The 24,514-nt window shown below is 38.9% G+C and overlaps 1 protein-coding gene across 5 annotated transcripts in view; it reads left to right on the top strand.

Moving 5' to 3' along the window:
• Nucleotides 1-393: 393 nt before the first annotated feature.
• JAM2 (junctional adhesion molecule 2) overlaps nt 394-24,514 on the top strand; it is a 62,174-nt gene continuing 38,053 nt past the window's right edge. For 2 of the 5 annotated variants that reach the window (XR_011495364.1, XM_044750846.2), the window contains exons 1-2: nt 406-548; nt 996-1,127. Coding sequence is in view for 4 of the 5 variants with exons in the window: in XM_044750846.2 (XP_044606781.1) it covers nt 1,061-1,127 (67 nt within the window). In the remaining variant the exon portion in view is untranslated. Of the gene's footprint in view, nt 549-656; nt 1,128-24,514 lie in introns of those variants that run through there. The other 3 variants (XM_070488732.1, XM_070488733.1, XM_044750849.2) reach the window with 2 other exon arrangements.

The raw sequence follows: 24,514 nt of genomic DNA on the forward strand, positions 1-24,514 counted from the left end.
TCCCCAGGAGCAAATATAAAAATGGCCTGTTTAGCCTTTGCAGTGTGTGCGATATAAGTGCGAGTCAATTTTAAAGCACGCAACAGAGCGTTCATAATGGGTTTCCCTTTTAAAAGCACAGTAGACCAAAAATAAACCTGACAAAGGGCAGCTGTAGAGTTTTAACATGTGGAAAACTCCACAGGCGGCAGTTATGTAACTGGAAAGAAACATGATAAATATTTCACACCGTGAGATGAACTTCCAACTCCGACACGTGAAAAGCAAAGAACACAAAACACACCTCAGCTCTCCAAGGAGCAAAAAGCTTACACTGAGGAAGGGCCAAGGCGATTGCTAAAATCGGGAGACCCGCCTTCCAGCACGAGTCTTGATTGCTTTTTTTTTCCCTTTGCGTCCAAGACGGAACCGGCGAACCCCATCTACCCAGAGCGCCTCCCCCGCAGCTTCGCCCGTTGGCCAGAAATTTTCCAAAAATCTCCACCCCTTGACTGAAAACCCAGAAAGAAGTTTTGTGCCAAGGAGGGGAAGCGAGGAGTTGGAGCAAGGCAAGCGGAGTTCCCCCCTCCACAGCGCCCCCCCCCCCACCCCGCCCAGCGGCCCGCGCCTCCCGCCCGGGGCTCCTCGCCTTGGGGACAGCTGGCAGCCCCCGCGCCAGACCAGACACAAAGCCGATCAATCCCAACGGCGCGGGGGCGGGGGTACGCCCAGCCGGGGCTTCCCTTCCGCTGCTCGCCTTCTGCTGCCCACTTGTTAGGACCCAGCTGACATCTCATCCGGCTACCACGACCCACCCCCTCTTACCTCCGACCCCCCCCCCCCCCCCAGCAAAAAAGAACGACCCAGATCCCCCTTCAAGCCCCCGGCTAGGCCAGACCTGCCTCCAGGCTGCCAGCTGAGAAGCCGCCCCTGGAAGGGGAAACTGACACCCCATCAGAGTCCGCCCCGCCCCGCCCTTCCCCTCCCCTGCACGAGTCTCTCCTCTCCCGCCCCAGAAGTTCAGGGGACCCCGCCTGGCCTCCGGCGCTCCAGCCGCCGGGACCCTCGAGACCCTGGGAAGATGGCGAGGAGAAGCCGCCACCGCCTCCTGCTGCTACTGCTGCGCTACCTGGTGGTCGCCCTGGGCTGTAAGTTGCTGGAGTACCTCCACCCTCCCGCTCACTCCTACTGGGACCAGCTCCCTGACCTCCAGCCCCTGGACGCGGCGCTCGTGCAGGGCTGTCTGAGGGTCTCTGGGCTGAGGGTCTGCCGCGGGGCTTTGGACCTGGCACCCAGCGAACCCGGGTGCGGGCAGGCTCGAGGGCGGGAGGCTGGTGTCTTTGGTTTATTGGAAAGAGCGTCTGATTTTGTCAATTCTAGTTAGAGACAATTAAGGGTCCACACCAGTAGGTTCTCATCTTCTTGCAAAGTTGGGTTAAGTTTTCAAAGACACAGGGACGTGAACAGAATGCAGAACTCACTAACTACTTATAAGATGCTGAGATCCCAAGATGGCATCACTCGGAGGCAGGCGCCGGCCACACTCTAAGTACCAGAGGAGGGGTCGTGTTAAGAGTTTTCTTGGCTTCTGAGGGTCCCAGTTGTGCCGACAATATGCAGTGCACTTGTGGGGCGGGGGATGGGGGGAATTCGTGGCTGCTGAGGCAGAATTACTTTTATCCTCTCCACCTGCACATCTACATTCAGTTAGAGAAGTCTGGTCTGAGGACTCTAGCCAGCTGCTGTGTCCTCAGGGGACGTCCGACGGGATAATTGTTAGAAAGATGCAGAAGCTGAATGATCGAGTAGCGGGGACGACGACAACGACGTCGTCCTAAAGCCAATTTCACGGGATGGTTCTAAACAGGATTTTCACGGATTCTGGACTTAGGAGATTTAAAATCCTGAGGACGTGTCCTATTATTTTCTTTTCTTCGAGTTAACTTTTTAGGAAAATGGAGGAAATTACAATAGAACTTAAGCATTTAAGCAATGAAGTCCTTTTTCTTTCGGTTTTCCTTTTTTTTTTCGTTTTTCTTTCCTTTTTTTAAATTGTGTGGGTCATTATTGTTGCTGTTCAAGTTCTTATAATAAAATACTTAAAATAGCCAGATGAGTGCCTAATACTATAATCCAGTGACTTTTTCTCACGCTCTCATTGCCGAAGTGAGTATTGCTCAGCTCAATGTGATGTGAGCTTTGTCCCTTGGTGGGGGAGGAAGGTGCGAGTTGTCTCAGTGAGGGGGCATTGCTGACCTATATTATAGAAAATCAAACCAGGAAGGCAAGGTTTCACAATAAAACCATTATGCAGTTTTGAAATATCATTTGGTATCATGTCCAACACAGGGGAAAAAAATACACTAGTGCTGAAAGGCAACAAAAGAGCAGGCTGGAGGAATTGTAGCAAAACTCCCAGGAAAGTTGTGTATTCCATTGATAATCCTAAATTTCAAATACAAAAGTCTGACCTTAGTGTAGTCTGACCTTTTAATTGTCACTAATTAAAAACAGAGAATATGGTCTCACTCTGCTATTCCTTTTCAGTAATCAAAATAGAAACAATACACCCTAAATTTGAAATTGTAGCCAAGAAACAACCAAGAGGTAAACTAAGCCTACAATGAACGGGCAGAAGAACCTCTTCTTTGAGCTTTGGGTAAATGTAACACTCTTCTAACTCTGACTCCTATGGGGGATTAATTTGGAAGAGTGTATGGATCTTTTCTATATTGTTTCTGGTGTGCCAAAAGGTCTAGCAGTGCAAGAACATTTTCTTTTCTTTTTTTAAATAAACTTTTTGATTTTAGAATAGTTTAATTTAAAGAAAAATTGTGAGGATGGTATAGAGGGTTCCTATATACACCACGCCCACTTTCCCCTATTGTTAATATTTTACATTAGTATGATACATTTGTCACCAATGAACCAATATTGATGAAGCAATATTGATAACGTTATTATTAAGTCAAATCTACACTTTATTCATATTTCCTTCATTCTTACCTCATGTCCTTTTCTGTTTAGGATCCCATCCAGGACACCACATTACACTTAGTCATCACTCCTCTTAGACTGTGACAGTTTCTCAGACTTCCCTTGTCTTCTATTACCTTGACGGGTTTGAGGAGTACTGATGAAGCATTTTGTAGAATACCCTCCATTGGTATTTCTCTGATGTTTTTCTTCCAACTAGATTGGGCTTATGGATTTGTTGAGAGGAAGATCACAGAGGTGTAAAGGGCTATTTTCATCACATCATGTTAAGGGTACCTACTGTGAACATGACCCATCACTGTTGATGTTAACCTTCATCACCTGGCTGAAGTAATGTATGGCAGGTTTCTCCACAGGTTATCCTTTCTTTCCCCTTTTCATGCTGTATTTTTTGGAAGGAAGTCACTATGTCCAACCCACACTTAAGGAAGATGAGTTATGTTCCAGCTCCTGGAAGGTGTAGTATCTCTATAAATTATTTGGAATTCTTCTGCTTAGAGCTGTGTCTGTCTCTCCCTCCCCAATCATTCATTCATTCATCCATCCATTTTTATAACAGTATGGGCTAATGGATATTTATTTTATACTTTGGATTATAGTCCAATACTATTTTATTTAGTTTACTGCACAGATTGTTCCAGCTTTGACCATTGGGCTTTCTTTCAGTGGTTCCTCTGTCCCATTGACATATCCCCATCATTTTATATATGTATGTGTGTCTGATTTTGTTGTTTGTTTTCAGTGCTTCCTTACTTTTTGGCACTATAAAATGCTCCAAACTGATCTTGCATGTTTCCTGCTCTAGTCCTAGAATCAGCCATATCTCTGAGGAGCCCTGGTTCCTTTTTTTGGAGAATGGTGTTGGCAACCGAGGTCTGGACATTAGGTATGCTTATTGCTATTAGGGTGTTGTTGAAAAACAAGAATGTTCTTCAAGGCTAAGTTTCACTCCACTGTCCTATTTGTGATTTATCCACTCAAATTTCATGTTCAGATCCAAAACCAGTGTATTGAAGGCTTATGTATGTATCAGACACTGTTCTAAGGACTTTCTTGTATTTTCTCTCTTTCTAAGTTCTCAACAAATACACAAAACAGAACATATCTTCAGCTTGCAGATAGTGACCCCAAAGCTCAGGAAAGCTAAATTACGTGTCTGAGCTCACTTACCTAGGCTGGAAAGAGATGGAACTTGGATTTGAAGATCTGAGAGTTTGTTCCATAGATAACTTGCCTTCACTTATCTCCTTATTTTTCTATCTGCGTGCTTAACCCTTCTTGCTGTCTTCATTCAAGAAAAGATGGTGGATTTCTTATGCTCTAGTTACGTACTCATCTTCTTAATATTCATCTCAAGTGTAACTGTACCACTCTTTTGCCCCGATTATTTCATTCTTTCGTTTTATTTCCATTTATCAACATTCTTTATTTCTTTCTTAATAGTCTGGAGGATTGCCTTTTGTTGGTGGCATTATTTAAACTATGATTTCAGTGTACCTGTTGATATGTGGACATTTATGTGTGTGTTTAGTTGAATTATATTTTTCTTTCCCTCTAGAATTGATATGGGCTCACCATTGGATGTCCACTGCTGAGCAAAGTGCTTGGTTAATAGTAGGTGTAAATATTTACCTATCAATTAGGTGGAAGGGGATGAAGTAGAGTAGGTAGATATGTATGGATAGCATTAATGATTGTAATATAAATCTTGAAGCCCTAACTTATTGTAAGTAAATGAAGTGTCAGATTTCTCTGTGGTGACATTTAAACCAAGGAGTTGGATGTGAATGAGAGTGGTGTGCTGTTCTTGACACTACATGGCTGGTAGGAGCTGGTCCTCAGATCTGGACTGGAACCCAAGCCAGGCAACTTGATCTGAGTCTGTCATCTCTCATCAACTGATAAGGGCTGTGGAGGAGTTCTGGAGCTTCTGCAGAATCACAAGTTTCTGCCTCTAACCCAAAGCGGCACTCCAGGTAACCAGAGGCATGAATTCTGCCCTGTGTAAACCTTGTTAAAACAAAGTATCATAATCAATTTGATGAAAAGAACTGGTTACATCCTGGTATGGTCTCAGTTATCTGCTGAGCATAAAGGTCAAATTGGCCTTGCTGGTAGACCTGATAACCATTTGAAGACTGTGACAGAAATTACCTTAAGAAGGAAAAAGTCAAAAACAAAAACGTCAGCATAAAGAGAACAGTGAGTTTCCTATGACTGAGAACACTCATTTATCCTTCCACACGAGCAGTTTAATGAGAAGAGCCCACGTGAGTTTATGTGTTTGCTCTACCCACAGTTCCATCACATTGGTTTCCTCCAGTGGGCCTTTTTGGTGGAGAAGATGTTTTGGACTATAGAGGCAAGAGCTGTTTATTGAAGTCAGGCCGGCAGAAATGTTTAAAGGCCCTTATTTAAAATAACATTTCTTTTCATCCCACAGCAATATAATGACAGCCCTGCTGAGTCCATACTCCAGCATAACTGATTGATGTATTGCCCGATTGATATTTTGAGAAAGATGAGGGTGAGGATGAGAAAGTGGAATCAGAATCTGAGTCAAGTGCTTTCTTTGGCAAAAGCAGAAAGAGAAAACTTAAAACTGGGCACTGTTTCTTGGAAGGTGTTACTCTTAACAAGGCCAGAACTTAGAAAAACAACCCAACTGTATTAGTTTCCTATTGCTGCAGTAACAAATTAACACAAATTTAATACAACACAGATTTATTATCTTAAAGTTCTAGAGGCCAGAAGTCTGAAATAGGTCTCACTGGGCTAAAATCAAGGTATAGGAAGGGCAGTGTTCCTTCTGGAAGTTCTAGCAGAGAATCTGTTTCATGTCTTTTTCAGCTTTTAGAGGTGAGCCACGGCCCCATTACTCCAGATTCAAAGCCAACAATGCCTGGCTACCTTATCTCTGGCTCTCTCTCTTCTAACTCCCTCTTCCGCTTATAAGGACACTTGTAATCATATAGGACTCACCTCCATTATCCAGGATAATCTACCCATCTCAAGGTCAGCTGGTTACCAACTTTAATTCCGTCTACAACCTTGATTCCTGTTTACCATGTAAGGTAACATGTTTATAGGTTCCTGGGATTAATATATGGACATCTTTGGGGGCCTTTATTCTGCCTACCACACCAACCAAAGGTAGGATGTGCACAGCAACAGTGTAATCAGTGTTCTGGCCAAGAACATTCTAGATCCCATGGGGCAACCGTAACTTTTACCTTTAAACTATAATTCATAGTGATATAGAACTGTACTTTTTATTGATTGTGTTGCAGATTGCATAGTGTTGTGATAAAGAACATGTACTTTGATGCTGAACTCCGTGCTCACGTACTAGCTGTGTGGCCTTGTACAAGTTCTTTGACTTCTGCATGTGTCAGTTTACCCATGTTACACCATGTTATGGTGATAATCCCAATAATAGTACTTACTTCATAGATGTTTAAAGATAATTAAATGTGTTCACATGTATAACACACTTAGAAAACTGGTACTGTTAAAATTGGGGGGCAGTGGAATTAAACATTCATATGATCACTTAAAATGGATTTTCCACATTTGCAAGAGTCACATCCAAAGACAAATAATAGGTTGTTTTGTAAGTATTATAGTAGTTTAAATAGACTGTTTTATTTACTTTTAGTACATTAAGAATTTATTTTAAAATGTGCTTTTTAAAGTTTTGTTACAAAATATACATACATCTATGTCTATCCATCTATATGAAAAGGATGTGCTAGTAGGCAAGTACAGAGGATGGAGCAGACCATTTCAGATGGAGGGAGCAGCATGCACAGATGTACTTGGGCAAGAACAAGCAGGAAGAGCATGAAGGGATGGATGAAGTTCCTGTGGCCAGAGCGCGGAGGATAGGGGAGGGCAAAAGGCAGCCACCAGGTGGAGAGCCTTGTGGGAAATATAAATTTTGAATTTATCCTAAAGGCAAGGAGCAGTCATTGAAGGCTTTTAAACACTGAATATCAATCAGATTTGCATTTTAAAAAGAGAACACAGTGGATGGAGAATGGGGAATAGGCAGAATGGGGTGGGTGCAAAGTTGAAGTGGGGAGACCAGTTAGATGCAATTGGAGTGGTCCAGGCAATCGCTTCCTTATATATTTTATTGAAGTATATATATATATACACACACATATGTAATTAAACATATTCATACACCTACAGAAAATTGTTCTATATTTGAAATGCAGTTAATTAAATTTAATCAGAGATTTGAGAAAAATTACTCTGGTTTTTAAGGATTTTGTTTTCCTTCTTTCCTTCCTTCCTTCCTTCTTTTCTTTTTTCTTTCTTTGTTGTTGAGGAAGATTAGCCCTGCGCTAACATCAGTGCCAATCTTCCTCTATTTTGTGTATGTGATGCCTCCACAGTGTGGCTGATGAGTGGAGTAGGTCCGTGCCTGGGAACCAAACCCGCCAACCTGGGCCACTAAAGTGGAGCACAAGGAAGTTTAATCACGAGGCCACAGGGCCGGACCCTAAAGGATTTTTTTTTTAATCATGTAAGCTGCAAGTGTTTCCAGTTTTCTGTTCAACTCCCAACATATAAACGTAAAACAATAGCTCTTTTGGTTACTATTTATCTTCTTTCAATATTACTCTTTTTTCCCACCCCCTGGGTTTGTCTTCCTTCAGTATTGTTTTAAGTGTTTCCAGAGCTTCCTTGTGTTGCCACCCTTAGGGGAGTAATTGGATTTGATTTGATGGAGAGAAGAGTGGCCTTCTGTGTTACTAAGTGTGAGTGTGTGTGTATGTGTGAGAGAGAGAAAGAGAGAATGAGAGAATGTGTGTGCTCAAACGAATGCCTGCTGACAGAACCACAAAACCCCACTCTCTGGGTCTCGAGGCCAGTGAGTGAATGGGAAATGCTCTGCAGTTGAATTGTTCCTGCATTTTATAAGCAGAGAAGCAAAGAGCTGTGTTGGACCTAGTGCCATGAAAGTATCTCCAGAGCTACACGCTTAGCTCTCCGCTATCTTGGCTCAAGAAGTCCTGAGCAAGAATCCTTGTGAGCCTAACGGACAGGAGTTTTCGTTCTTGTTTATTTATTTGTTTGTTTATTTATGGAGTTTTCATTCTTAATGGAAGAGTTTTTTCCTTCTCTCTTTTTGATTTCTTAGGTCACTGCCATCAAGTTTTTATTTGTTTTGTTGGATTTTCTGTTTTGTTTTAGTTTTTGAAATTTCTCACAGGGGCAGTTTGGGACATACTTGTTGTTATATCTGTGAAGAGTGTAGAAGCCCAGCCTGGTCTTTCTTCTCTCTGTGAGGTGTTTCTAGTGTGCTCGCTCTCATTTTGTCCAAACAGTCACCTGCTGTTTTTAATTTTAGCTTTGCTCACACTGTAAAAACTTGGTAAATACTTTATTGTGGACAGAATCAAAGGCAGAAATAGATCATTGTTAAAATGCCTTCACTTACATGTTTAAAAATAATATATGTAGATGGTAAATTCAAACTGCACAGAAAGGTTATAAAATGAAAAAATAAGTCTCCTTTCCAGCCCTCCTGACTTCTATTCCACTCCTCACAGGTAGCCCACTCTTTTTTTAAAAATTATTTTATTGAGGTCACATTGGTTTACAACATTGTGTAAATTTCAGATGTGCTTCATTATATTTTGGCTTCTGCATAGACTGCATCGTGTTCACCACAAAGTCTAGTTTCCATCCGTCCCCATACATGTGTGCCCCTTAATCCATTTTGCCTTCTCATTCTTAAGTTTCATATAGTTCCAGAAAAATTGAGGGGAAAAATATAGTTCCAGCATATGAAGCTACCTGTATTGTTTCTTTAAGAATAAACATCAAAATTTACTGTGCTTACTGTCCCACCCCTTCCAACAAATCAGATCATATTTTACATAGTATTCTGCACCTCCCTACAAACATTTATTTTTACTAGTAATTAAGCCACAACTGAAAGCTAGGTCTCACAAATAGGACTCATGACAACATCTTGCCAAGGCCTCTAAGACCCTATGCCAAAAGGCATTAAGGGGCGACTTTCTAGTTCAAACCACCAAAAGTAAGTAGTGAAGCAAAGTGGTATAATAAAATGGAGGGAAATAAACTCCCAAACCAGAGAACAAATCTAGACAGGGAAAAATTCCAACTGAGACCAATGAAAAAGTCCAAAGAAGAGCGTAAGAGCCAACACTCAGAGAAGACAGGGACATTAGGACCAGCTAGGATTTACAGACAAGTGCAAGCTGGTCTATTTTTAAAGGAGACCCAAGGAATAGTAGTGACCGCAAATAAAAAGGGAACATGTTGAACTACTGGGAAAGTGCTAAATTTTAAAAGGGAGAATTGTGTTCATGTCTAAAGAATGCTCTAAAATAGGAATGGATTCTAATCAGAAGTAGAATGGCCACAATGGAATAAACAATAACTCGAGTGTCTGTTTGTCCAATGATCTAAACATGCAGCTAGCTATGTCGTAAAAATATGATAAAAATCTGCATAAGCTGATTGGAGCCATGGGACCCATATACTTTGGTTTCATATAATGCTTTTGGACCCAGAACATGTCAGGTTCTTCTGTGTCATAAGCGTGTGTGTGTGCGCGTGCAAAAGAGTGAACATCTTCGCCATTTTACCTAGATACAATGTTGCTCCTTCTCAACTTCCGTCTTCTCTGTTGTTGTTGTCCTCATTGTTGAAATGTTCTGCACGTGGCCGAATGCAATTCCTCCGTGAAGGTCTAAGTCCAAAATCCCCTCCCTCTTCTCCTAAGCCTTTCCCGCTCGTCCACTTCTCAAAGCTGAAGTCTACCACAGATTATAATCCTGGTGCTTTTGGTATCTTCCTGGGTCTTTTATGGCATTGGCTGGGCTGTACTGTTTGCATTTTTCACACGTGCATCTCTCTGGATTGTGAGTTTGTTGAGGGCAGAAACAACACATCCTTGTGTCCCTAGCACCTAGCGTAGTGCCTGGCACATAGTAGTTCTTTAATGATTAGTTAAATAGAGTAAGTAATGGATTTTAATGTTTGTTTCTTAGCTTCATAAAAATTACTTAACTTTTTAATAATAAAAATCCAAGGACACATGTAAAATTAATAGTCCCTAATAAATGCATAATGTTACTGCTGCTAGACTTCCCTCCTCCCCTTTTTTAACCATGGTCTCCCTGGAGTTTAGAGTTACAAGGAAATCTAGAGACTGTTCAGCCTTTTAGAAATTTTGCTGATTGCCTGATGTCTCCTTGTATTGTAAAAACACGTAAATCGCTCTTGAACGAGTAAGCATGAATTAAAAACTCAGAGGCATTGGGGATGACATGGCTGTTAAGTTCCTGTGCTCCGGGGTTCACCAGTTTGGATGCTGGGCATGGACTTATGCATCGCTTATCATGCATGCTGTGGCAGGCGTCCCACATATAAAATAGAGGAAGATGGGCACAGATGTTAGCTGAGGGTCAATCTTCCTCAGGAAAAAGAGGACAGTTGGTGGTGGATGTTAGCTCAGGGCTAATCTTCCTCAAAAAAAAAAAAAGTACCAACTCTGGAGAAAATTCTAACATGGGAAAACACTCCGTCCTCCCCCCCAAAAAACCTCAGAGGAATCAAACAATACCTCCTCACATTTGCCTGAGATAAAAGACAACGTAAGATGTTAGAGCGTTATCAGAGTACTCTCTGGAGCAGAGGATTCCAGACATTCCCCTCATGGTCCAGTCTCTTTGCCACTCAATTGATACATTAGCAATCCATGTACCACAGTAGGACAAAGTTTATTAAGAGAGAGGAGAGAGGACAGGGCCCTAATAAAGTGAGCTTTATTTCCAAACCAAAGATGGTTTTCCTAGGCATTTCTGTCCAGCAATTATGACTTCTTGTGGGATCTTGACGCCTGCTCATTAGTACTGAAAAAACTTCCCCAGAATCCAGGTGACTCATTGTCTGGTCCAAGGGTATCATCTCCAAGTTCAGCATTAGGCAAATGCCAAGAATCTCAGCTCTGTTGTGCTACTTCCCCAGAAACAGCTCTGAGGATGCCGGAACGTTAAAAAATCACTGTCTGGAGCACTGGTCTTCAAACTTTTCTGATTACATATCCTACTTCTTTTAAAAAGAGCATATGCCCCAACATAAGTTTTTGGTTATAAATTATATACGTGTATTTCTATGTCAATATATTACATTAATTATGAATCAGAAAATAAATATCAAACAAAGGAGATAATGGAAAAATAAATAATTAATAATACCCCTGGGCAGAAATGAGGTGGTGGTAGCCCTACATTACAGCATTTGATAAAGGCTCCATAATAAAACACTGTGGGATTGGTACATGAATGGACCAACAGACCAGTAGAACAGAATACAAAGTCCAGAAATTGGCCCAAGTTCATTTGGAAATTTAATATAGATAGACAGACAGAAGATAGATAGATAGGTAAGTAGGATAGATAGATAATCTCTATATAATATATGGATCTATCTATAAAATGGTAGGATCTCAAACCATAGAGAAAGCTTAATAAATATTATTACAACAATTGGGTAGCCATTTGAGGGAAAATGGATCTGAACCTGACAGTGTACATGAGGATAAATTCCGAATGGATCAGAGATCTAAATGTAAGTAAATAAATAAATAAAACCATACCTCACCCCCCCCAGTGACAAAAAAAGGAAAGCATGAGTGCTCAAAAGAGCATCTGCATGGGAGAAATAAAACACTATAAGCAAATCGAAAAATAAAGGACTCATTGGGGGAAGATATTTGCAATTTAGGTCTCACCCAAAGAGGATTGTCACTGATATACAAAGAGCCCCTAAAAATGGAAAGAAAATAAAAATATAAAGAACAAAGTAGAAAAATGACGCACACACATGTAAAAGCCCCAGAGAGTTCTCAGAAGAAAAATTTAAATGGTTCTTCAAATATGAAGCTCTGTTCAACACAACTGGAAATACAAATTAAACCACCACAAAAATAACATCTCTTCCCTACCAGATTAGCAAAAACACATAACTTATCGGCACGCTCTGTTATTGAAGTTGGATGGAAACAGGTGCTCTCAGACAGTGCTGATGGGGTGTGTATATCTGAATATATCTGCCATGAAGGGGAGTTCAGCAATATGCGGAAAAATTACCTATCTACCCTTTGACTCATCAACCCTACTCCTGAGAACCTGTTCCAAAGCTGAACTTGCAAAAACAGGATGTGATTTATGCACAGTATTATTTATTTCAAAATTATATATTATAAAAAAGATTGAAAACAATCAAATACCCATCAGTAGGGGATTGGCTGAATTAATAACAGAGTAGTATGCCATGTAGCCCTAAAAAAGAATGAGGGCGATCTCCGTGTATGGATATATCAAGTGAAAGAAGCATGATGCGGAACAGTATAATGTAGCAAGCGACAATTTGTGTAAGAAACAAACACTGGGAGGTTAAATGAAACTATTCACAATGGGAGGAAGGGACAGGAATGGAACAGATTTCTCTTGATAACTTATTACATAGATTTGATTTTGAAAACTTAAAGCTTCTGTTTAAAGGATAAAATTCACTAGAACAGCCTGTCTAAAAATTAAAAACAAATGGAAAGAAATGAACCTACCGTATATCAAATCAGTGATGTAATCACACAGAGGAAAAAATTATTCTAATCTTGAGCTTAGAACATAATATTCCACTGAATAGTGGAATATATTTTAATTAAAGTTGCAAATATATTTTAAACTAAAGTAATTTAAAATAGCAGTTTTATTTTGAAACTACTTCATATTATAGAATAATGCAAATCAGTAATTATGTTAATATAGATATGAAGATTTTTAGCATAGGAAAAAAGAGATACAGGTATAATGTTTAAAAAAAGTTAAGTGAAAGTCCTATAATGTTATGTTCAAAATGGAAATATCAGTATTAACTCATGATGCTTTTTTCTTTCCCAAACTATATATTTCCTATCTCTGTCCACTAAAAAAGGCCTAGATAAAATCACAAGCTGTATCAGTCAGCTTTAATCAAGTAACAAATAACCTTAAAAAATCTCAGTAGTTTATCATCATAACGTTATCTTTTGCTTGAATTCCATTTTGGTGGCTCCAGGTCAGCTGCCAAATTTCTGTTCTACATGTCTTCTCATTCCAGGCCCCAAGGCTGAAGGAGCTGGCCCTGTTTGGGACAGTCTTTGTGGCCAAGGGAAACGCAAGAGGCACAACTAAACTATGTAACAGCTCTTAAAGCTTCCACTCAACATGGTATATGTCCGCTGGTCAAAGCACATCTCATGGCCAAACCTGGACCTGGGGTGGGGAAGTCTATTCCGCCTGCCAGGATACCCTGGAAATCATGTGATTATAAGTGGGAAGGGAATGAGTACAGTCCTGCATCGCTTAACAATGGGATCACGTTCTGAGAAATGTATTGTTAGGTGATTTCATCGTTGTCCAAACATCATAGATTGTACTTATACAAACCTATATGGTATAGTCTACTACACACCTAGGCCATATGGTACTAATCTTATAGGTACCACCGTTGTATATATGGTCTGTCATTGACCGAAATGTCATTATGCAGTGCATGACTGTAGTTGGGAATAATAATATAATCTATCCTACAACCCCATAAAAGTGAGCATACAGATTCTGATCTCTAAATACCGTTCACACTAGCAGTGAGTAGGGACCTTACGAGGAACATCTGATCCCATGTTTAGGGTTGGGCATATGTCAGATGAGCCTGGGACATTTTGTTGTACCAGAAAGCACATTAGCTCTCAAAGATAATGGGTTTGTATCTGAATGACAGGAATCAGCATTAAAAGCCTCCCTTTGGCCAAATTGGAGGAAATTTGAGAATCAAAAATGAAAAATTATTGGATGCAATTGATGTAAAGATATTGAACATATTTTTTAAATGTATTAATTATGCAGATACTAAAAAGAGAGAGAAAGTCAATAAAATAAAATAAAATACTGGTCACCAGTCTTTGGTCACCATTAGAACCTGCTAAGTCAAATTGCTCTTACTCTGATATTTGGCAATCAACATAAAGAATTAAGCCTTTAACTTGCTTTCCGTTATGTTTGTATGTGTAATCACATAGCCTTAATTGATAAGGAAAATTTCTGCATAGAATTCAAGTGAATAAATGTGCAAAGATAATGGAAAAAATAATAGAATCTAATAATCATCATCTTGCAACGTGTAATTGGTTCAGGATATGATTATTAATGGGTAAAAACCTTAGAGAAAATGTTGCTGGGGAACTTTACAATGGAAGGATTAGTCTGTTATCATCTGAAACCACTGATTAATCTTAGCATCATTAAAAGTAGGACAACCAAACGTTGTGTGGGACAATAGGAAGCACATAGTATTCCCCATGTAGTATTCTTGCCCAGCCCTCCAAAAAAAAAGAAGAACACATTGACCTTCACATTGAATCAAGCCTCTTGGCAAGCTAACTTCTTTTCACAGGAAGTAGAGGCACAGAATAAATGACACCACAAGGCTGCACCCAGACAAACTCAGAAGGTGGTTATTTTACAGAATAACTGACCAGGTTGCTACAACAAGTCAATGGCACAAAATGAAAAAATAAAACGGGAAGGGAGGAAAGGGCAGGTTAGCTCTGGATTAAAAAAAAAACAAGACAAAAAATCTAAGAAGCAAATGTAATGCTGAGATGCGGATCCTGATTCAAATACGACATCAGGGGAGCTTGACTATGGCTGGATATTAAGGAATTATTTATTTATTTATTTATTATTTATTTATTACTAAGGAATTATTTGTAATTTTATTAGTTCTGATATAGATATTTGTCTTTAATTTGTATTGATACGTACTAAGATAATAAAGAAAATTGTTTGACGTATATGATTTGCTTTAAAATTCCTCAACAACAAAATGGATAGATGAATTCAATGTAGCCAAATCTTTATAGTTGTTGAATCCAGATAATGAATATATGGGGTTTATTGTTCTGTTCTCTCTACATTTGTGTATATTTGAAAATTTTTTCATAAAAAACTATTTAAACCTATAGAAACAGAAAAAAGAGAAGAATGTGATAAATATATAGAAATTTTAATATTTCTTGTCTTGATCCCTCTGGGTTTTCTTGTACATTCCACCTTAGAGTCTACTGGCTTAAAGAGAGAATATATAGACCAAAGTGAGTCTATTTGAAATAATATCTGTTCTCTCAAACTCTACGCCTTAGCTAGGGTGGTTGGTGTAAGAAACCCAAATGCCATTTGAATAGCCCCCTTTTTAATCTGTTTAGTCTGTCTCACACTAACAGAAAAATAGAATGCCTTAAAACAAACAAACACCCTGTCATTAACTGCAACTCCAAGATCCTGGGTTAAACAGCAAAGTCCATTAGTAAATCCACAGCGTAACAGTTACATTTTTCTTCATGATGTAGCGTGGACGTTTCAGTTCATTTCTTTTGAAAGGGACTTTAATATTTTATTCCCTAAAATGTGAAAGTACCCATTAGATGAATGCACATCACATTCGTAGACTGACAGCAGGAAAAGGTAAATGTGAAAAAGAGTTCATTAAATTGCTAAAAATTTAAAATTTCTTTTTTGTGTATGTGTTTTTTTTTGTTTGTTTGTTTCCAAGGAAGATTAGCCCTGAGCTAACTGCTGCTAATCCTCCTCTTTTTGCTGAGGAAGACTGGCCCTGAGCTAACATCCGTGCCCATGTTCCTCTACTTTATATGTGGGAAGCCTGCCACAGCATGGCTCGCCATGCCGTGTCACGTCTGCACCCGGGATATGAACCGGCGAACTCCAAGCCGCCGAAGCAGAACGTGTGCACTTAACCACTACACCACCAGGCTGGCCCCTAAAATTTTTCTTTTGCACTTATTGAATGGAGCCTCATTCAATCAAGCCTTTCTTGTCAACCCTCTGGCTCTTGTAAACAACCAAAGAGAAAACTTGCAGCCTTCTTACAGGGTAAGGGCATATCCAGCTTTTGACATATCAGCTCAAGTACGTTTCACAATTGTTCATACTTTCTAAAATATCCACTTAATGTTCAAATCCATGTCATTAATAATTTAATATCAAGTTCCAAATGAATTCTTTGTGTGATTTAATTTCCCATGGTTCCTTCAACCCTGAAGACCCCAAAGCTTTAAGGATTCTCTAAAGAAGACTCTGGTTGTGGGGGAAGAATGGAAGAAATAAAGGCATTTAGAAGTAGTCTAAAACCTGTGTCAGCAGCTTCTGCACGCTATCAAGGTAGTCATTTATGTCAGAAGCTATTTCTATGCCAGAGAATCCCTGCCCCAAATACACTATGAATTCATGAGCAAGAGAATGGAGATGCTAAAAGAGGAAGGAATTTCGCTTCACCTCCCATTCCGTCACCTCTTAGAGGGGAAGCAAGATTGCATTACAGCTCTCTAATAGAATTTATATTTAGAGTCCTAATTATTTGAACAGACAAATCATCTTTCTCTCGCTTTTACCATTTTACACATTCAATTATTTAATCTTAAGCGGTGAGATCCCCAAATCTGCTGAATAATGATGAGACCAGTCAAGACGAGCCTTTGTCATTATATGAGCTAGAATGTCTGAGGAAATTTATTCCTAATTATTAGAAAATAAAAGGACAAATAATTTTGGAAGTGGGATACAGAAATACTTCTTTTGTAGAGCAAAGTTATGTCACCAGTGAGTGTGGTGAACATAAATGTTTCTTTTCAGAGGACAATGGATTCCCATCTTTTACCTGAAAGAATATCAATTACATCTTCCGTGACAGGGTGACTCAGGGACCTGTTTACACTGATTGGGATGGTGGGCAGAATCGCCTTCACTTTTTAAATTGATTAATTTTAGAAATTATGTTTCTGATGTGTGTTTGACGGTGGCCCGTTATTGAATTCATAGGTTAAATGTCCGTGTGAAACGCCTGTACTAGATGTTCAAAGGTCTGCCTTAAACTTTAAACCGTAAAAGGCAAGTTTGTTCACAAAGAAGCAAAAAGTACGACAGAAATAAAATGGAGCTTGAGATCTGAAGCACTGAGATTGTGTCAGTTCTGCTCTTAATAATGATATGGCTTTAGAAAACTACTTTTTGTTCAGCTCTTATTTTCCTTGTTTGTAAAATGAGGGGGTTTGATTTAATGATGATTACTGTTCTTTATAATTTAACATTTTCTGTTTTTGAATGGGAAAAAAATGTACCATACTTAGCCTGTGATGATAAAATTATTTTATATGGAGTTGTGAACACGTTTCAGTTCTAAACTGCCTCTTTTAGAGTTCTTATTAGTTAGAACACAGAGTTTGTTTTGAAAAGGAGAAAGAAATAGGCTCCAAAAATGGCTTGGTATTCATGGCGTTGATTGTACATTATGTTTAAAATTTCTGTTCGATGCAGTAAGCAAAAGGAAGTTGCTGGAAGTTTTGAAGAGTGAAGCAATATACCAAAAAACGGTATTTGAGGTAAACAATAATTTTGACCCCACTACATATAGGATAAACTTAGGAGGAGAGGTGAGGATAGCCCAAATATTAGGTAATAGGGTCTAGGATTTAGGTGGCAGCTGTCAAAATTGTTTAGGAAGAGTTAAATCCAGAAGACTTTGAAAATAGAAATTGATTAGATTTAGTGGTCGATTAAATATGGGGGACATCAGAGAAATCAAAACAATACTTCCAAGTGTTGTAAACGTCAAGAACCAGAGAAACGGTATTTACATTGAAAAGGAATGATTATTTTCTCCATTTCAGGAAGCAACAAAATATCCAACTAAAAATGTCTCTACAAACCATTGGAAAGAGGATAAGAAGTGTAAATCCTCTATATCTGTCCCTTGAATTTAAGTGAATGTTCTAAAAATGGAAAAGTAGATTCACAGTGGAAGAAAAACATTCTCACTCTGGGAGGCTACATGGGGGTAGATTAGTGGGGGGCAAAGGATTGAACGCTGGAGAACATGTCCAGTTAAAGAATATAAAAGAGCGGAGACAATGAAGAAAAAGCACTCTGGGAAATAATAGGCAACAAAGAGAACCAGCATCCAGGGAGCAGGGAGGAATTTTGCCAAATCAGTTGTTATCTGGAGCCCAGAAAGCTGAAGAGAAAGATCAGAGTGAAGTAAGGCAACCTGAGGGATTAAAAAGTAAAGAAAAAACAAAATTAGCATTTGAATGGAGCTTTATGATTGACAGAATACTTTCCCAGGAATTATATTACTTAATTCTCATGTGAACATCCCTGTGCGGTACCTAGAACTATTTTTATCACAGTTTTTAAAATGAGAAACAGAATTGGAATATTTTTAAGCATACTCAGAGGGAGGACTTGAAGAAGTTCGAACTGCTGGCTCCCAATCCCATTTTTTCCTCTATGGGAGACAATAGCCTTACTGGAAAGTGGAAGAAAAGGTAGAAGGCTGGGGAGATTTTAGGGGAAATGAAGGTACTCTTTTCTAGTGTTACTTTAGCATAAAAATTCACAGGGAGAGTGAGAGGGGGCCTGTGTATCATTATATATAGATTTAGCATTAGCGTACAGTATCCTGCAGGGACACTGCAAGGATGACTAATTTCTTCTGTCATAATAAGAAAATAATTTGAATGTTCTGTTTAGAATGTGGTCAACCGTTTAAATATCTTAATGTGTACTTAAAATACTTTCTGACATTTAGCGTATTTGCAGTGTGGTCATCTCAACATTTATGAATGTCTTGCGCATTCACAACTGGAATTGAATTCAAAGCAGAGTTAACCTGAAGGGTAAGCCATAAGCCTGTAATAAATATCTCATGATCTGAAAATACTGTTGAACGAAATGGGAAAAGTATCCAAACATGAGCACATCCACTATTGTCAGAGATGTGTTGTTGAATTTAGTCACCCTGACAGCATCACAGATCATTTAAAAGGGAAATAGAAAACGTCCCCATAATTTTCTGGCCTTTTTTCTAAAAGTTAATATTAAAAGAAAAATACTAGTGTTGTCTTAAGCAAAAATAAATATTTTTATATATCATGCATTTCCTAAATTTTGTATATGTGTTTTTTTCAATTGCTATGCGCTATCTGATAGTAGGATACAAGGATGTTTTTTCCTTTATTTTGAAATAAAGGATAACTTTTCTGGCTAATTTGTTTGGTACCGTTTTGTAATTTCTTTTGTCTTTTACTACTTCCCGACTTTAGTTTCCATGGGAACAGGATCAGTGGGAAAGTATTTGGGACTCTCAAGATGTTGAGTCCAGGATTCTTAATTAGGTTTCAGGCACTTATAGCTTAATTAATATGAGTCTCTGTGTTATATCTTTGAAGGTGGAGAAAACTGGGTTATGACTTCACAATATGTTTGTCTTCTCAAAGATTTTTATTAAAGATTTAGCAGCCAGCTTTAAGATAATTTAAAGTGTGGTAGTACGTGCCTGAAAAAATAAAATACCTTTAGGCATACTATTCTTGACAGATAAGGACACTTAAGAGACAACAATTATCTCTGTTAAACTTATCAAAATTAGACAAATCTTTCTTAGCTGAAAATGTTATCCTTTGCAATACAGCATATTGTGAGTAGGAAGAATTATATTGGGCTTTGATTTGGAGCAGTGAGTAATTCAAAATCAAAAGAGGTAAAATAGAGAATAATAGGATTGAAACGCTTCCAAACAAAAAAGGTCTTGAATAAATCCTGTGTCCTCTCCAATACCTCTTTTGTAGTTTTTTTGTGAGAACAATTACCACCAATGGAACATAAGATAGATCATAGGTTTTACTCTTAACTATATAGTTTTGTTACATCAGCTGTCTGCGTGGAGAACACGCTGAGTTTATAAAACAAAAGTTTCAAGTTTCTGTTAGCTGAGAATGTCTTCAAGGAGTTCCGTCAGGAACTACCAACAGGAGGAATATTACTGAGTTCTGAGCGACCTATTTGATTGAGTTAGTGATGGGTGGGGTGCTGTCCATTTGCTGGGCAGGGACCAGGCTGATAAACATGTGTGCCGACAATGTTGCAGAATAAAGAATTTCCCCGTGTCCCTCATCTTTCATTCTTCATGACTTTCCCAAGTCCCATCGCATATTCATATAAATGTGAACTTTATAACTCTCTGAGCTTGTTTTTTTTTAATTTTTTTTTTTAGATTCCGTATATAAGAGAGATCATACTGTATTTGGCTTTCTCTATCTGACTTATTTCTCTTAGCATAAGGCCCTCGAGGTCCATCCATGTTGTCACAGATGGCACGATTTCATTCTTTTTTATGGCTGAATAATATTCCATTGTGTGTATATACCACAGTTTCTTTTCTATTCATTTATTAATAGGCACTTAGGTTGTCTCCGTATCTTGGCTATTATAAATAATGTTGTTAACATTTTAAGTGTAGATTAATATCTGATTTCTTCACTCTTCTAGTGTACTTATGTACAAGTATTTATGAATTAAAATATTATTTTGCCATAAATTATTTTCCTTTTATTTCTCTTTAATATTAAAGGAACATTGGGGGCCGGCCCCGTGGCCAAGTGGTTGGGTTTACGCACTCCGCTTCTCGGTCCAGGGTTTCGCTGGTTCAGATCCTGGGCGCAGACATGGCACCACTCCTCATGCCACGTTGAGGCAGCATCCCACATGCCACAACTAGAAGAGCCCAAGACTAAAATGTGCAACTATGTACTGGGGGGCTTTGGGGAGAAGAGAAAAAAAGAAAGATCGGCAACAGTTGTTAGCTCAGGTGCCAATCTTTAAAAAATAAAAAATAAAAAATTAGAGGAACATTATATTTAATTCTCCAAATTCTACGTATATATACATATAAATATATAAAATATTGTATTATGTATAAATTTTGTTTCAGAATAGTAAAGGAGGCATCAAAAACATAAAAAGAGATTCTGATAGTGTTGAAAACGAATGAATTAAAATAAATGAATGGAAATTACAGGTATTTCATTATTGCACTAAATTCTTCAGTTTGTGGCAGTCAAAGACAGGAAATTCATTACATATTTTATTTTTAGGGAACCAGTTTTTCCCTTTCCAAGGCCCATTTTTAGTAATATGAGAGAAGAAAATTAAATGGGAAACAATGTTAAAATATAATGACTCTACAGAATGCACTGCAGAATAATTGTATGCATGTGTATGCGCATTTCATTAAAATACGTTTAAGTGCCTTTTTCTTTCCTATATGGTTTAAGGTGAGCATAGTTTAGAGTTATGCAGTGTCAAAATTACTTTTAGACTTTCATGCAAAGAGGCTATAAACTTTTAATATTATCAAAGAAATGTTGAAATATAACTAAAGCTTAATACTTTATTTTAATTCAACTAGTTAGTATTATCTGTGGGTCTAATATGGCAGGTGTTGTGCTTGATTAAAAACATATAGTTTATACTATATTTAAAACATATTTTATATTACATATAAATATGGTCTACACTATGTATAAAATATAGCAAAAGAAGTTTATACATCTGATTTGAAGACAAAACATGTTCAGTCTTGTTGACAACAGACATTTAGTTATCTCCTATGGTGCGTTAAGCATGATGTAGATACAAATATGTGTCAAACGGTTCCTAATGTCATGTTCCTAACACTATCCAGTGGAAGAATCAGATATGCAAAAGATAGTTTGTAATTAAAAAAAATACTTATAAAAAGAGCTGTGTTAGTTAGAGGAAGGGATGACTATGCAGAGAAGGACAGAAGGGGCCAGAAAAGGCTTTACCTTTCCTGACATTTGAGTGGGTGTTGACCTATAACTAGAAGTTCGCCATTTGTCAGGGGAGTGTTGGAGGGAGGGGATTCCAGGCAGAGAGAATGGAGAGTGCAAGGAGCCCAGGGGAGTGGGAGCCCTATGGTGGGTGACTTGAACGTAGGGTTTTTGGGGGGCAGTGATTGAGGGGGAGACTGGAAAGACAAGAGCCAGTTCTGAGAGGCCATTTGAAGGAATTTGGAATTCATCCTGAAGGCAAGGGGAAGCTCTGAAGGAAGGTAAATAGGATCAGGTTGTATTTTAAGAAGCTAAGTCATGTAGGAGTGAGGCAGATGAATTACAAGCTTATCCACATCTATATTCATCCTTAGCTATTTCCCTCCTGAATCAAAGGGAGAGGAGTCTCTCGTGTCAAAAGCTAATGCCTGACCTGTGCTCATGATGCTATTCTTTTTTTTTTTTTTTTTTTTTAAAGATTTTATTTCTTCCTTTTTCTCTCCAAAGCCCCCTGGTACATAGTTGTGTATTCTTCGTTGTGGGTTCCTCTAGTTGTGGCATGTGGGATGCTGCCTCAGCGCGGTCTGACGAGCAGTGCCATGTCCGCGCCCAGGATTCGAACCGACGAAACACTGGGCCGCCTGCAGCGGAGCGCGCGAACTTAACCACTCGGCCACGGGGCCAGCCCCTCATGATGCTATTCTTTAGTCTCCTTGGGTCCTTTGCTTCAGCGGCCATCCCCTATCTCGTATTTCTTCAACTTATTTTCATTACTAGCTCTCTCATCACAGGCTATTGACATATTCAAGTTTCTACAATTTCGAGAAGGAAAAAACCCACCATGATTCTGTAGCCAAACTTCTTGAACTGGTGGTTTATATTTATTTTCTCCATTTTTTTACTGACCATTCAGCCCACTGCAAACTGCCCATTTCCCATGCTACTGAAATTGCTATCATTGTATCACCAATAATTTACTAGTTCCTAAATTCTCGGCTTACTGTAAGTGAAAACCTTACTTGACCACCCTGGAACATCAAACATTGTCGATACTCCCTCCTTGAAAGTCTGCCCATCCTTGCCTTCTGTGACATCATTCTGTCTTAGTTTCTCTTCTTTCTCTGATTGCCTCTTCTCATTCTACATGATTTCCTCTTGGACTTTTTCTCTCTTATTCTGCCCCGGTGTTTCATGCTCTAAACTGTATTTCCCACTTGGAGAGTCATAATGCTCCTTCCTGTTAAAGGCTCTAATAAATCCTGCAATAGAGAACTTTAACTTGTTAAACCTGTTTCTCAAACCTTTTTGACTGTGGAACCCTGACCATTCTATAACATGCTAAAAGTCAATGGCCAATCTGATTGAGAGGAGACAGGAAGGGAGTATCAGAGAAAAGAACCAGGAAGGAATGGTGTCACAAGACCCACCAAACGTGACAGATCATAAAGTGATATTTAAATTTCTCAAAGTGCATTGGAAAGGAAAGTTCCATGAGCAGTCAAGTGTTACTTAGGGCTTTCACAGGAGAACTTCCTAGAGGTGCTGAGACTTAAGAGAGGTCTTGAAAATTGGAAAGAATTTCAATCAAGAAGAGACAGAGCTCCCACTCTTGCTCACACCTTGTCTCCAAGTGAAGACTGTGTAAAAGGATAAGGAAGACTAGGTAAACTTGTCCTTGTCCTTGAGCATATAGACATGGCTCTGAGAAGGGTGTTTGTTAAGGTTTAAAGGGGAGTGATTGACTATGTAAGGTTGCTCTAGATGAGCTTTCTCAGAACATAATCAACTATGGAACATTTTTTAAAATTATAGTGTATTGCTGAACTTCCAAAAGGAGTTCCTGAGAAACACAGCACACTTATATTAGACAGCCCCAAATTAATTTATTACTGTTATTCATTATGATGCTTGTATTAGAGTTCTCCAGAGAAACAGAATCAATAGGATGTGTGTGTGTGTGTGTGTGTGTGTGTGTGTGTGTGTGTGTGTGTATATAGATATATATAAAGATTTATTTTAAGGAATTGGCTCATGCAATTAAGAAGGCAGGCAAGTCCAAAATCTGCAGAGTGAGCCAGTTAAGCTGGAGACTCAGGAAGAGCCGATGCTGCAGTTCAGGTCTGAAGGCTGTCTGCTAGCAGAATTCCCTCTTGCCCTGAGGAGGTCAGTCTTTTGTTCTGTTCAGGACTTCTACTGATTGGATGAGGCCCACCCATGTTATGGAGAGCAATCTGCTTTACTCAAAGTCCGCCAGCTTACATGTTAATCTCATCCAAAAATACCCTCACAGAAACATCTAGAATAATGTTTGACCACAAAGCTGGGCAATGTGGCCCAGGCAAGTCGACACAAAATTAACCACCATAATGCTATTTTTAAATTATATGTCAAAACTTTTAGAAGAAAATAATTTTAGTTTAAAAAATAAAACTTTTTACATTGTGTTATTAAAATTAGAGTTTTTTATTAAATTTATTTTTACTTTTAAATTGCAAAGAAATTTTTAGAATAAGAACAGTGATTTAGGGGCCAGCCCTGTGGCTGAGTGGGTTAGTTTGAGCACTCCACTTTGGCGGCCTGGGCTTCTCCAGTTCAGATCCTGCATGTGGACCTACACACCGCTGATCAGGCCATGCTGTGGTGGCCTCCCACATGGAAGAACTAGAATGACTTACAACTAGGATATACAACTACGTACTGGGGCTTTGGGGAGGGAAAAAAAGAGGAAAATTGGCAACAGATGTTAGCTTGGGGCCAATCTTCCTCACCAAAAGAACATACCTAAAAAAAAAATAAATA

The sequence above is a fragment of the Equus asinus genome, chromosome 18 (genome assembly GCF_041296235.1).
Source record: "Equus asinus isolate D_3611 breed Donkey chromosome 18, EquAss-T2T_v2, whole genome shotgun sequence".
NCBI lineage: Eukaryota > Metazoa > Chordata > Mammalia > Perissodactyla > Equidae > Equus > Equus asinus.